Genomic DNA, 12725 nt, shown 5'->3' on the forward strand with positions numbered 1-12725 from the left:
AAAAAATATATTTTTTTAATGTCATGAGTGGTTCCAGCCTTTCTACACAGGTCTGGGGATGTCAAGTTAAGTATTTTTAGATTTTAGGTTTGAGTAAAGATGGAAAAATGCCACATTTATTCAGGGTTTTTTTCCCTTTCCATTGTGATTGTTAAAATGTAACGTAAACCCAACAACAGTATACTATAAGCTCTTTTTTTTTATTTACATTGGTTTTTTTTCTAAATTTATCCTCATTAAGGATGGAAATAATTTAAAAAGAAGTATATGTACTTCACAGTTAGTGGTGTAAGATTTCAGCTTCTGCAAGACTGCATTCTTGTATCACACTATTTGACACCAGGTGGCGCCACAGCACAAATTTGTGTTGTAATGTCCGGCAGTCGTCGCTAAAACTGCAGCTTTTCTTTGCCAAAATCAATCCCACAATCCTCACGCACCGGCGGTGTATTCATTTGAATGGTAAAACTGTGAAACGCTTCCGATCGTGCATCGAGGGAGTTGCTTTAGTGTTTAACCAGTTTTTCACGTTTTGGATTTTACACATCTGAGGAGCGATCGTAACATCTCACAAAATGAATCGGTTGGTATTCAACTCCGGGGCGTACATGTTAAAAGTGACAACTTTATCTTTGACGAAGACATACGTTCACAAGGCTAACCAGCTAGCTAGCTCGCACTAGCGGCCCAGCTTGTTGCTTTCTACGTCTCCCGTGTTGTCTTGTGAGTTGAGCTAAATGCTAACAGTTAAAGCTAACCTAGACATTACAATGAGATTATAGACATTTATTTTAATGGGAGGCGTCACGAAATGCAACTTTACACCTCTTTTGTCATCGTTTATTTTGACACTTGCAAAGCAGCAAACTTACAGCCCTAACGTTTACAGCATATTATGTTTTTGCGACGTTCAGCCATACGAGCTAATGGGAGCTAACGCCTTTGAAACTAAAATTGAGCATTTTGGTTTAGTTTATCTTGTTTCACTGAGCTAATTTGAGTCAAACTGTTACATCTGGGAGCGTATGCTCTTGACTTTTAGCTGGCCTATTCATAGTTGTGCCACAACATAGTCCTGGCTTTTGGCTCCTTAGCCTCTTAATTATTTTCCAATTTGTTTCTCCAGCAGTGTTCCTTATTATGGCAGCTGGTAAGCATGTTTGGCAACGAGCAGTCCCGAAGGTCAACCACAAAAACTCCAATGGCTTTCTGCGACCCAGCGTGCCTAGTTCTGCTGAGAATAATATGAAGCAGGTATAAGGATATAATGGGAAATACTATGACTAATTGTGTAAACAGCTGCCCATGTGTCTTTTAAATCCTGGTGACTGTGAAGTACAGTTCAGTGGCATTGTAGCAGTAGTGGCCTCATCCCCTATCCTTTTGTTTTAGGTGGATATTATTAATAAGGAAGAATTAGATAAAGACAGGTGAGTCTCTGATCCACATCTGAGGGGGTTCATCAAATTATGATCACTCACTGCCTGTTTCCCACAGATCATCCTTGCATCCACACTAATATGTTTTTTGTTTTTAAGCTGTTTTAATATGAAAGTAAAATTTCCTTTTGTACTAAACCCTCTGTAAACACATTACCTTAACCATTCACCCACACTGGGTCTGTGTACTGGTGTAATTAAGAAGCAGTGGGTTAGTTGTTTTTTGAAAATATATTGAAGAAGGAAAAGCAAATAGTAAGACCAGAGATTTTTTTTTTTTTTTGTTTGCTTGGATCAGTGACAATAGGGAGCTGTCGCAAAGCAAATACAGCAACATATTAGAAGGCTACTGGGAGCCGTCACTGTATGACGCCATGGAAAAGATACACATGAAAAGCACGAAATCATAGAACGTATGTGAGAGTGGCTGTGATATTTTGGCTTCATAATTATGACTGATAAAGAAGCAAACATAGGTGTCTGGGAAATGATGTTGACTGGAGGGGCAGAAACAAAGTCTTGATGTTTAGGGGTCTTAAAATTAACAAATGTCAACATAAAAAACATGTTAGTGTGGATGTACAACCAGTCACTGAACCATTAAAGCATCTTTCATTTACCATTAACCGTTATCATGGTGGCTTTAATTTGTATTTATGTGGGGGGGGGGGGGGGTTTAACCTGTGACTGCTTTGCATCTGGCCAATCTCAACTTCTCCATTTGGCAGATTTCAGGTGCATTACAGAGTACACAGTCCAGGAAAAGTGAAGCGGGCGACATCTTGCAAAAGAAAGAGTTGTGGATTGGCGGAGGTGGGCGTAAAGCTGCACCGCAGATCATCAGATGTAGGCCGTTTATGTGACCCCGGCATGGCCAACAAGGAAAATGAGCTGACCTGCTCCGATGATGTCCGGGGCTGTGGATTTCCGGTGAACTCTGCAGAGGCCTCCAAGATGGCGGGGGCCAGCTCCAAGTACAGTGATTTTGCTGAGGTGAGAAACAGAGCTCGAGCCACTGATTGTTTTTATTTCATATGAAATATGAAGGCTTGTTGATTGAAAACTGCAACACTGAAAACACTGAGTTCCATTTTTTTTCATTGTTTGTCTATACATAGCTATCAAAGGACCATGAAGCTATGACCCAGGTTCTTTTTGGAAGAAGTCTTCGACTTAAAGTAGCCCTAACACTATGGCGAAAAAGTGCAAGTGAATTAGTGGCCTACCTAATAAGGTAAAACACTTGTGGCTACTGTTGGTTGATGGTTGTGTTTATTCTGTAATTATTCACAATTTGTCATCTTCACATCACATGTTTGTTGTTTCCCAGAATTCAAGACACAGGTGTGCTGCTTGACTGCTTACCTGTCTTAACAAACAAGTAAGTAATGTTATTTTTTATTTTTTTGTTTATTTACATTTTAGCTTTTAGTGTTTCAGCTTTACCTCCAGTGACCGTGCTGCACATTCGTCCAGTCAGCTGTTAATTTACAAAGATTGTACAGTTTGTAAGACAATAATTTGTAAAGCAGGAAATAGTCATGTTTTGGTAACAATTCTGAAATTGCAGTATACAAGCATGCATAGTCGCACCATGATACCTATATGGAGCTGTTGAAGCATGGTGGCCTAGTGAAAACCAAACCTCGTGCAGCTCTGACAGCTTGTTAGATTTTTCTGTTGTTCTGCGGTGGACATGTTGGCCATTTTTCTTATTTTTCTTCTTCATGCCTGATTGCTGATGATCACCTCATTTGAACTTGTGTTATCTCCTCTCTCATCAGCCTTCAAACAGAAGCACCATGTTTGTCACTTGGCTGCTGTGTTGACCTCATGCCCCAAGTCAAAATGATCCTCACCAGTAAATATGAAGAGTAAGTGGCAATTCATTCTAATAATATTTATCTTTTTTTTCCTTTTTGATCATTATATGAAGGTGTGCTGAGTTTAAAGCAGTTAGATTTGTTGTTTATAAACCTAAAGATGATTGTGTTCTCCTCCGGGAAGTTTAAGCTTGTCTGATAAATAGATAATGAACAGAGGAGAGAGCAGCTAAAGCCTCTTGAAGGAGTCGAGAAATTCCTTTGACCTTTAAATCTCATATGTAATAACATTTTGGATTCAACTAACTGTTTTTGTTTTTTGTTTTCTGACAGACAGATAACTGTGGGTTTACACTGGGTTCAATCCGTCATCAGGAAATGGTGGCCAGAACTTTCTAGAACTGAAAAAAGACTGCAGGACAGTTGTGCAGAAGACAGGTGAGCCCTGTGCGCTTTAATAAACCTAATGCAACCTCCAGAGTTTCAATGTAGATGTTTAAAATCATATTATTTTTCTAGTTTTCACTGTCTGGTGAATAATTCTAAATAAATCTTGGAAAGTTGGATCAATTTAAAGAAAAAAAGAATGCATGGGGATAAAACCAACAGATATTAAATTTTTAAGATGAATATTTGAAATCCAGTAAATGTTTTTAGTTATTCACTTTTGTTTCGATCTTATGAATATAATCTGCTGAATTCGGGCATGCTAGTTGCCTGTGTTGTCACAGGAAACATCCTGTTGCTTGCTTTCATTTTCTAAACATTTGTCATCCAGGCAGCCACGCCCTTATGCTGGATTTTTTTTTTTCACCGTTTTGATGGTCACTGTAGTGGCTATATTAACTTCTTAAAGTTCTCTCTTTCTCTTATATTTTAAATAACCACACTATAGACGGATGAGTGCCTGCTTTTATGCGTTGTCGTTAGCAACAACGACGGTAAAACCATCGTGTGTCTGCTTTTATTATTTTCCACATAAACCTTTCACAATAAAGCTCAAGATCCTGTTGAGACTTTTCAAAATGAACTGAATCACGTGAAAGAGCAGATTATTTACTGATGAGAATTAAAAAAGAGCCGCCAGTTGCTAAAAAATAAACCTTAGACTCAAACGTTAGAACAGGCTTTTCCCCGCAGCACGCCGTGTAATAAATACTCCCAAAGAAAATGGCGGCTGTTAAAACTTATGTCTAAAAATGTATAGTTTCATACATCGTTAAAACACTCGACTCCAGGTACACGGCTCCCAGCTGGAAACACTTCACGCAAGTCGAGCTGCCCGAGATTCACAGAATTTACAGAAACTGTTAAATTTTTGTGATTTATCTCATTATCGGGACGATAGATGACTTATATCAGGATATGAGATTTTGGTCATATCGCACAGGCCCTAATGGTATCCTTAAACATTTCCACGAAGACTGTGCCAAGATTGCATCTCTTTTGCACTTTCCATGTATTGGATCAGTAATTAAATCAGATTAGATTAGATTAAACTTTATTGTCATTTTACAAGTTCAAGTTTAAGGCACCAAATGCAGTTAACCTCTAACCAGAAATCAGATATCATCAATATGCACAGGACATTAATATAATACCAATATAGGTATAATGCAAATATACAGAATGTGAGAAAATAATAAATAAATAATCAAATAATTACAGTCATGTGATGAATGAATAATAACTATAGCTAATTAAGGTTATATATCATTATCAGTCATTGCCATCAGTAATGTTTGTGTGTTTATTGTAGGAACATGGAAGTCATGAAGCAGCGGCTAAAGGACTTGTGGAAGGAAGGAACCCGATTATGTTTGGTTCCAGGAACTACGGGAGAGCTGGCAAAGGTGAGAACCATCCCTCATAAGGGATTTTTTTTTTTTCCATCGTGATATAGGTCAGAGTGAAGACCGCTACTGTTTTGTATGGATTGTTTATACTAAAGCACCACATTGATTTCTTGTTAAAAGTAAATAGAAAATATATAATAGAGCTGCATTAACGTTTTTAGAAAGGAGTGTTTTGTCACACTGATATTTCTGTTGCAGAACTGTTTTCAGGCTCCACAGGTGCTCCTGCTGTTATTTCACCTTCTGTTGATCTTAGGTGGATTCAGCCAACCACTCCCATCCTAAAAAGAAAAGACACAGGTCCACCATAAGCTTTTGTGGTTGATCTTTTTTCAGTCTTCACATCCTGTTTTATAGTGGGAGGAGAAGAAAATGAAACCACAAAAGATTTGTTTTATTAAATCTTTTAAAAGGAAATGCATTCACTAATTTTTACATGTTTGTAGCAGCTGAAATGTCAAATCAGCATCAAATTAATAGTGTTGAGTGATCCAGTTTATCTGCATTTACTAGCTCTGACGACTTCTCATGTGCTATCTCTGCTTTGTGTTGCAGGGCATCGAGGCTTATCTGTCGCAGCTGCCCTGACAGTTGTCAATGTAGCACTCTTGGGATGTGACCACTACAGTCAATCATGACTATGTTTCGAACTGATAATGGTGCAAGAGAAATAGACCAGTTACTTTTGCTACTTCAAACTCAAACCTCTTAACTGGGACTGAACTTGACAATTCAAACACTTCCCTCACGTTTGAGCTGGAACCTCTGAAGGGAGGGCGAAGAGAGCCTTCCTGGACAGCAAATGACTGCTTCACATTGAAGTGGATTGTCTTTTTTGAGGGGCATGTTTAGTGGACCTCCATGAGACTGGGTGTAATTTCGCTCTATGAAGTGCCAAGGTCTTTGTCTCTCACTACACCACTCTCTTTCATGGAATGCAGATGCGCTTGTGGATGTTGTTGATGTTTTGCATCTTGAGTTCTCCGAAAGAAGGAGCTTGAATCTGCAACAGTCTTAAGTTATTAGAGCTTGCTTTTCTTGTTTTTTCGTTTTGCCTCTTCCTTTGACATTTGACTGTGTAATGTAAAATGTAAAAACAAGTGATTCTTTTAATCATCTTTTAAATAAATTAAAAATGCAATTTTATTGTTTGTTTTTTGTCTTCAGATTATCAAATGGTACTGGGATGATGTCCTGTTAAACTGCAGCAGAAATAAGACCACAGTTTTGTTTTGTTTTTTTGTTTGTTTGTTTGTTTGTTTTTTATTGTTTTAACTGGCTAAGCTCATTAAAATTTTGAAAATACCGTTTTGGAATAGTGAATGCCAAAGTAACAATAAAAGTAAAAAGATCTTGCTCACCAAGTTAAAGTGGCTAAACGAGTTTTTAAACATGCTCCTGCAGCGTTAATTTGACCTCGTGATTTATTTTTTTTTAATCTTTATTAAAAATTGATTAGTTTTCAAAGCTGCATTGCTAAACGGAAAAAAGGATCTATTTTATAATTTTTTTTAGTCTTTTTCAAAATTAAAAAAATGTACTGACGTGGGAAACCTTCAAGGAAAATACTTATTCTGCCTCCTAGTTCGATTTAAAATTTCAATGAGTTTCATTTTGAGTTTTAAGAATAAAAGGGAATCTTTGTGCAAAAACGAGCGAGTGGCGCTTCTGGTTTGTACAATAAAGGTTTTTTTTGAAGTGACGTCATTTTCCGCAGAGACAGCTGATTCAGCGAGGCTTCCGCTCCTTCGCTAAACAGCTCTTGGCTGCATGTTGGTGGAGAAACGGTGAAAAACGATTTTAGTTTATTAAAGACGAGGCAGTATGTGGCACAGGGAAAGAATACCGCTGCTACTGGCTTTCGTCCAGTCTGTACTCGTCGTAGGGTGGTGTTTTACTGAAATGGAAGCGGGGCCTGGCGCAGCTATGTCGACGCAGACTAACGGAGATCGGTTCAAAATCGAAGGAAGAGCGATAGTTCCCGGAGTGAAAACACAAGACTGGGTCTCCACGGCTAGAGTGCTAGTAGATGGTGAAGAACATGTGGGATTTTTGAGGTAAGAAATATCCATAGTTCATTGGATAACTAGCTAGCATGGTACGTGCTACAATACGTGCTAATGCTACGTAAGTAGCATTAGCACCTAGCCGTTGCTAGCTGGTGGTTAGGGTCAAACTCGAAGTCAAACCCGATAACGACTGCATCTGCCTGTGGCAGATGGCAGGTACCAAATGTTGTAGATCATGCACAGCTTTCCTTTTGTAACTCTTGTCCGAGTGTCAATCAATTAGCGTTTCATTTCAACATGAGGCCTTTTTGGTCCTACTGCAGCGGTAACCACAACACAAAACGTCCACAAGAGACTTGTGTATATATAATCTATTATGTTTCCACAGCTAGCATATGTTTATGAGAAAACACCAGTACCAGCACTGGTTTGCTGCACAAACGTGTGTTGAACATATTATAACATATTACACACATACTCAAACATATTATTAAGCATGTTCTATAGTATTTATTTGTCACGTGTGTAGTAATGGACAAATAAACATAATATATCATGTTATTTAACCCTGTTATCTTTAACCATGTTACCGTATCATCCGTAATAAAATAATCATTCGTTTTCTTCTTAGCTCACAAGGGTTTAATCGATTGTCTTAGCAATAGTTTTAATTATTGTATGACTAGTGTACAGTAGTGTATTTCACCAAAGATGCGAGTATAAATGATGGCTAATACATACATTTGTCTGTGATACAAGTATAAATTCAAGGATATTGGATGGAACACACTTAGAAAGAGATTCTAAGGTTCTTGTTTTTATAAATGCATTATTATTAGCAGAAGAAGTAGTGGCATTAGTAGTGTTGTGTTTTATGTGTCTCACTGTTACATCCCTACTGGCTCTATTAGTATATCAAATTATGTACATAGATTGTGCCCAAAGGAATGATTTTGATGAAGACAAATTTTGTTTACTGTTTTGTTTTTTCAGGCACATAAAGGGTATAGAAGTAGTCACTTTTAACTATGCAACTATAACAAAATGTATTTAAAAAAAATAAGTCTCAGATTATTCATAGAGTTATCACTATATTTTTATTTTTAATAGGTTATTTGCATCACAGAATGTAACAATGCATGTATATAAGAAACTCATAATTTGCGCGTGAAAAGAAGCATAACTAACTTGCTTATTAAGTTCAAATTTCAACTTAATAAGCATACTACTTGAATTCTTAGATACTTATACACCTAATTAGGTGACCTTTGTAGATGTCCCACTTTCAGATATTTAATTGAAAATTTTTATTGACTGGCAAGACCTTTAACGTTTTTACCACATTTGTTTATTTATTTGTCTTAACCATTTGTATTTCTGCTTTAGTAAGATAGTTTGATAATACTTTGCTATTTAGTTCATTCTCCATTTATTTCAGGATTAATATTTTAGACGAACTTTAGGTTGAACTAATATAGGTGTACCTTTTTTTTAAATTATAAGCAGCTGCTGTCTTGAAAAAATTGCTTTATGTTTTTGTTACAGAACCGATGGGAGTTTTGCTGTGAACGATGTCCCCTCTGGGTCGTATGTTGTTGAAGTTGTTACTCCCACCTATAGATTTGAAGCTGTCCGTGTTGATATCACATCCAAGGGTAAAATGAGGTATGGCCACTATAGTGAAAAACACAAAACTTGCAAAAATTAGCGGTTGGCCTGTGGCAACTCTGACCCACTGAAGCAATGTGTGATTTCACAGAGCGCGACTTGTGAATTACATCAAAACGTCAGAGGTAATTCGCCAGCCGTACCCTCTTCAGATCAGGAGTAGTGGACCTCACAGCTACTTTATGAAGCGAGAAACCTGGGGCTGGACAGACTTCCTTATGAACCCAATGGTAAGAAAATGCGTTGATTAAGTGGGAATTGCATGTGTATGTCACAAAAGAAACATTTCCTAGGATCCCACCATTATCCTAATACTCTGATTAAACATATGCTTTCTACCATTTGTACTGTTAGAGTCCATTGGCTGTAGCCCCATTTAGAGAACTACAGATGTTAATTAATTTTGATAAGCTGGTGCACAATATTGACGATAATGAACAGAAGTTTCATGACCATGAAGTCACATTTCCATTCCTTACAGTGACCTTTTTTACTCATTTCTACTGCATATTTTTATACTTATGAACTCTTGAGCAGCTTTCTATCAATCAGAGTTGAAAATAAACCTGATTTATCCCGGGTAGTACAGGCCATCCACTGTCTGACACAAGCTTTTTTTTTTTGCTTTTCTTTTTTTTTTTTAGCTCCTTTCCTTTTTAAGGTTGCGTTTTCCTTATGCCAAACTTTTTTTCTTGATTGGATGGCCCACAAACTCAAAAAGAGAATATTGGGCTTCTGTGCTGACAGATAAAACCGTTGAAAAAAAGGAACTGTAAAAACAAGTTGTCAAAGAAGATTGCATCTGAATTTGTTACATGTCATTTAATGTCTTTGTTGCTCCTGCAGGTTATGATGATGGTTCTGCCCCTGCTTATCATTGTTTTGCTACCCAAAGTGGTCAACACCAATGACCCAGAGATGAGAAAGGTATGTTCATTGTGCTGTGTCTCTGAGCTAAATAGAAGAAACAACAGACGTTGTGATGTTTTAAATCCTAACCCTATCCTTGTCTCCTTTTGAATTGCTTATTGTGGTAAAGTGCTAACTGTAACAGATGTGACTGATTGTGATACATTTTTAACATCAGAGAGAACATTGAGTCTGTACACAGCCTTTCTCTCTCCAAAAACAGCTGTTCATTCTCTGCCTCCCTTTCTTTACAGGAAATGGAGCAGTCCATGAACATGCTGAACCCCAACCCTGAGCTTCCTGATGTCTCTGAGCTCATGACCAAGCTCTTCTCTGGCTCCAAAGGCTCCAGCAAGGCAGGCAGCAGCAGCAAAGGCACCAGGCCAGCTGCCAAGAGGAGGTAGTACTGTACATGCCTCCTAAAAATCCACCTAAAAAGAAAAAAGCTTGATTTATGTCATGGAAGCAAGGTTTTAAAGTGTCATTTTTTCTCTCTCTCTCTCTCTCTCTCTCTCTGGGTTTATTGTACAGATTTCATTAATATTAGATGTTTTGAGCACATCTGGATTTCTAATATGCTATTACGAACTGAGCAAAATTTTTTTTTTTTTTCCTAGGTTTTTTTTTTCATACTGCACTGATAACATTTGTTGCGAAAGCTGTTATTCTTAATTTGCGCGATACTTTCTACAGGTGACCCTACTACTCATCAGTCTTTTCTGTGCTAAAACCTCCATTGTATATTTTCCACTGCTGCTACTTCCACTACCTGAAAGAGAGCATATATACACAATTCAGAGATTTTCTTGTTTAAGTAACTTCAGTAATACGACTGTGAATGAAGAGAAATTGAATTTTAAGGCAGATAAATTCTTATTTAAAAACCTAGATAAATAAATTGCCATGGTATATGACAGCTGTGTTTTTATTTCACACCATTCATTTCTTTGAGTGAACACGTGACTTTCTCATTTTATGAATTGTGGTGAACTGTATGGTTAGAATTCACACGCTGTACATTATGTGCCTGAGGTGTAAAAATTAAAATGATAATCACTGGAAGTACAAAGAGAGAAATGTATGGTTGCTTTTTAAAAGCTCTACAAAGTGTAACTGGTTTTACTTTGTAATAAAATAGACATTAAAGTCCATAGTAAAATCATTATTGTAGAATGTGTTAGCACTGGCTGACAGGACGTGTTTTAAAATGAAACAATAATGAGTAATGTTATTAAATATAGAGACCGCTCAGCTCAAGGTTGAGTCACTAGCTTTCTCCTGAACTTTGAGCCAAATATGTTCATCATCAGCATTTATCTATTTGTTGAGGAGATAGTCCTTTTGGCACAAAAGCTCCGTTGTTGCTATGGTTTTGATTTTGGCTTCAAAGTTACCCAGAAGTGAGAAAGAGTGGGTTTTTGTTTTGTTTGCATCATATGCATCTATGCAAGATTATATTTACTGTATATTCCTGCTGTTTCACTGATCAGTGCTTAGCAGTGGTAACACAAAAAGATGAATTACCTTGTCTTCCCTTTTTCAGGGGAAAACATTCTGGCGCATCAAGGTAGGAGAAGCATGTGGGTCAATACAAGCAAAAGAAACAAGTTTGCTGGCTGTGTTCCAAATAACTGCTTAAGCTTTTGAGTCTTAGTGTTATGCACGAGGGCCCGCTGGGCACAATCACTGTCGATAATAACCACAGGGCTCAAAAAATGCTTTAAAGTCAGATCAGATGTTTATGATGCACAGAATGTGTTTTGGTGAGAAGTAGTGAATATAAATATAATCTAAAAGTTATCTCTCAAGCACAGAGTAGACGAAAAGCGTCGTGAATTAGGTCAACTTGCATGCAGTTGCATCTTTTTCCAGGGATACCCCGTCCACAGGTAAATGGAGATGGTGTGACACAATTTAAAATCAGTTGTTTTCATCAAATCGCCTTTTTCCAAGGTTAAGAATGAGTTGCTGTGTGAAGAATGCGCATGACAGCGTCCTGTAGATTACTCATGCTAAATGAGTTAAGTGAAAGCATCAAAATAAAAGAACGCTTGTTTTCCCTAATATTTTCCAAAGTTTCAATCATCACTGTGGCTCTTAGACCAAAGCAATTTAGTTCTTATTTTGACTCTAAATGTTTTATTTAAAAGCTAGAGCTAAACTGCTAAAAACTCATTTTTACCAAATGGGTGCAAATATTAACCAAACACTATTTTCAGCTGCATTTTGGTGTTTTAGGGTTTCACGGTTGCATTTTGTATTTGAGATTAAAGAGAAACTACAGTACCAGAGTTCATTCAGCACATATACAAGCCTATTTCTGCCACTGGAGGGGAAAGGGAAAAAAAATGCCACCCATAATTTAAAATTTGGGGTTATCTCAAAATTTTAACTAAAGTTTCATATTATTTTCTGAATTCTGACGTATTTATTTTGAAAGTTTGAGTTGGTAAGTTAAGATCTCGAGATACCGAACTCAAAATTTTCAAACAATGATCCAATATTTTGACTTGTTGGGGACAAAAAATGTTTTTTTTCCAGTGGTGAAAACGAGCTTCCATAAACAAAGGTGAGTTCTCCAGGGAAATAGTTTTTTATTAGTGTTTCAGTGACATCACAGGTCAACTGAGCTTTATCAGACTGTGAAAACGCCGAGTCCTGTTAATGAGATCAGTTAATTAATGGCTTTGTTCTTTTCATGTGGTGTTGCATTAGAGCAAAGAAACTCTCAATGCAGAACAACAGTGCTGACCTGGACTCTTGGGACCAGTAAAATCTCCGGTGACGTCGGGGATTTGTTTAGTGCCATGGCGTTGGTACATGGCACATTTGGGTAGTCAACCATTGGAGGATGGTAACGATTTGCTTCACCTCTCAAAGACGAATTATTGACAAATGAGACCGTCTTCAACATGTCTGTTGGTCATTAAATGTTTGCCTTGAAGTTTGTATTTTACTGTGTATATTATTACACAAAGACACAGAAGTGCAGACGGACAGTAAGCACAAGCGCCTTCACAA

At 37.4% G+C, this 12725-nt stretch overlaps 2 protein-coding genes across 4 annotated transcripts; both read left to right on the forward strand.

Annotated features, from left to right (window-relative positions):
- The first annotated feature begins 388 nt into the window (after nucleotides 1–388).
- Nucleotides 389–6214, forward strand: katnbl1 (katanin p80 subunit B-like 1). Of its 2 annotated transcripts, none has more exons than XM_026143510.1 (10): nucleotides 389–583; nucleotides 1130–1254; nucleotides 1393–1430; nucleotides 2168–2432; nucleotides 2558–2673; nucleotides 2770–2820; nucleotides 3224–3313; nucleotides 3596–3700; nucleotides 5022–5115; nucleotides 5674–6214. In XM_026143510.1, exons 2-10 carry the CDS (start codon nucleotides 1141–1143, stop codon nucleotides 5704–5706), a joined length of 906 nt encoding a protein of 301 aa, XP_025999295.1. In that variant the 5' UTR covers nucleotides 389–583; nucleotides 1130–1140; the 3' UTR covers nucleotides 5707–6214. The 2 variants fall into 2 exon arrangements, with proteins under 2 accessions (XP_025999295.1, XP_025999294.1); XM_026143509.1 differs by having other exon boundaries at nucleotides 390–583; nucleotides 1127–1254.
- A 598-nt stretch (nucleotides 6215–6812) lies between these two features.
- On the forward strand, nucleotides 6813–12648 carry emc7b (ER membrane protein complex subunit 7b). Of its 2 annotated transcripts, XM_026143511.1 has the most exons (7): nucleotides 6813–7175; nucleotides 8673–8792; nucleotides 8887–9025; nucleotides 9642–9722; nucleotides 9959–10104; nucleotides 11248–11271; nucleotides 12420–12648. In XM_026143511.1, the coding sequence occupies exons 1-7, from the start codon at nucleotides 6943–6945 to the stop codon at nucleotides 12475–12477; spliced, it is 801 nt and encodes a 266-aa protein (XP_025999296.1). In that variant the 5' UTR covers nucleotides 6813–6942; the 3' UTR covers nucleotides 12478–12648. The 2 variants fall into 2 exon arrangements, with proteins under 2 accessions (XP_025999296.1, XP_025999297.1); XM_026143512.1 differs by lacking the exons at nucleotides 11248–11271; nucleotides 12420–12648 and adding an exon at nucleotides 10236–10855.
- The last annotated feature ends 77 nt before the right edge of the window (nucleotides 12649–12725 follow it).

This window comes from Astatotilapia calliptera, chromosome 15, assembly GCF_900246225.1.
Source record: "Astatotilapia calliptera chromosome 15, fAstCal1.2, whole genome shotgun sequence".
NCBI classification, from domain to species: Eukaryota; Metazoa; Chordata; class Actinopteri; order Cichliformes; family Cichlidae; genus Astatotilapia; species Astatotilapia calliptera.

Coding starts and splice junctions, on each gene's coding strand:
- katnbl1 (XM_026143510.1), top strand. CDS start 1,141: ATGGCAGCTGGTAAGCATGTTTGGCAACGAGCAGTCCCGAAGGTCAAC. Junction 1,431..2,167: donor GAAGAATTAGATAAAGACAG/GTGAGTCTCTGA, acceptor TCCATTTGGCAG/ATTTCAGGTGCATTACAGAG. Junction 2,674..2,769: donor TTAGTGGCCTACCTAATAAG/GTAAAACACTTG, acceptor GTTGTTTCCCAG/AATTCAAGACACAGGTGTGC.
- emc7b (XM_026143511.1), top strand. CDS start 6,943: ATGTGGCACAGGGAAAGAATACCGCTGCTACTGGCTTTCGTCCAGTCT. Junction 8,793..8,886: donor ACATCCAAGGGTAAAATGAG/GTATGGCCACTA, acceptor GTGATTTCACAG/AGCGCGACTTGTGAATTACA. Junction 9,026..9,641: donor ACTTCCTTATGAACCCAATG/GTAAGAAAATGC, acceptor TTGCTCCTGCAG/GTTATGATGATGGTTCTGCC.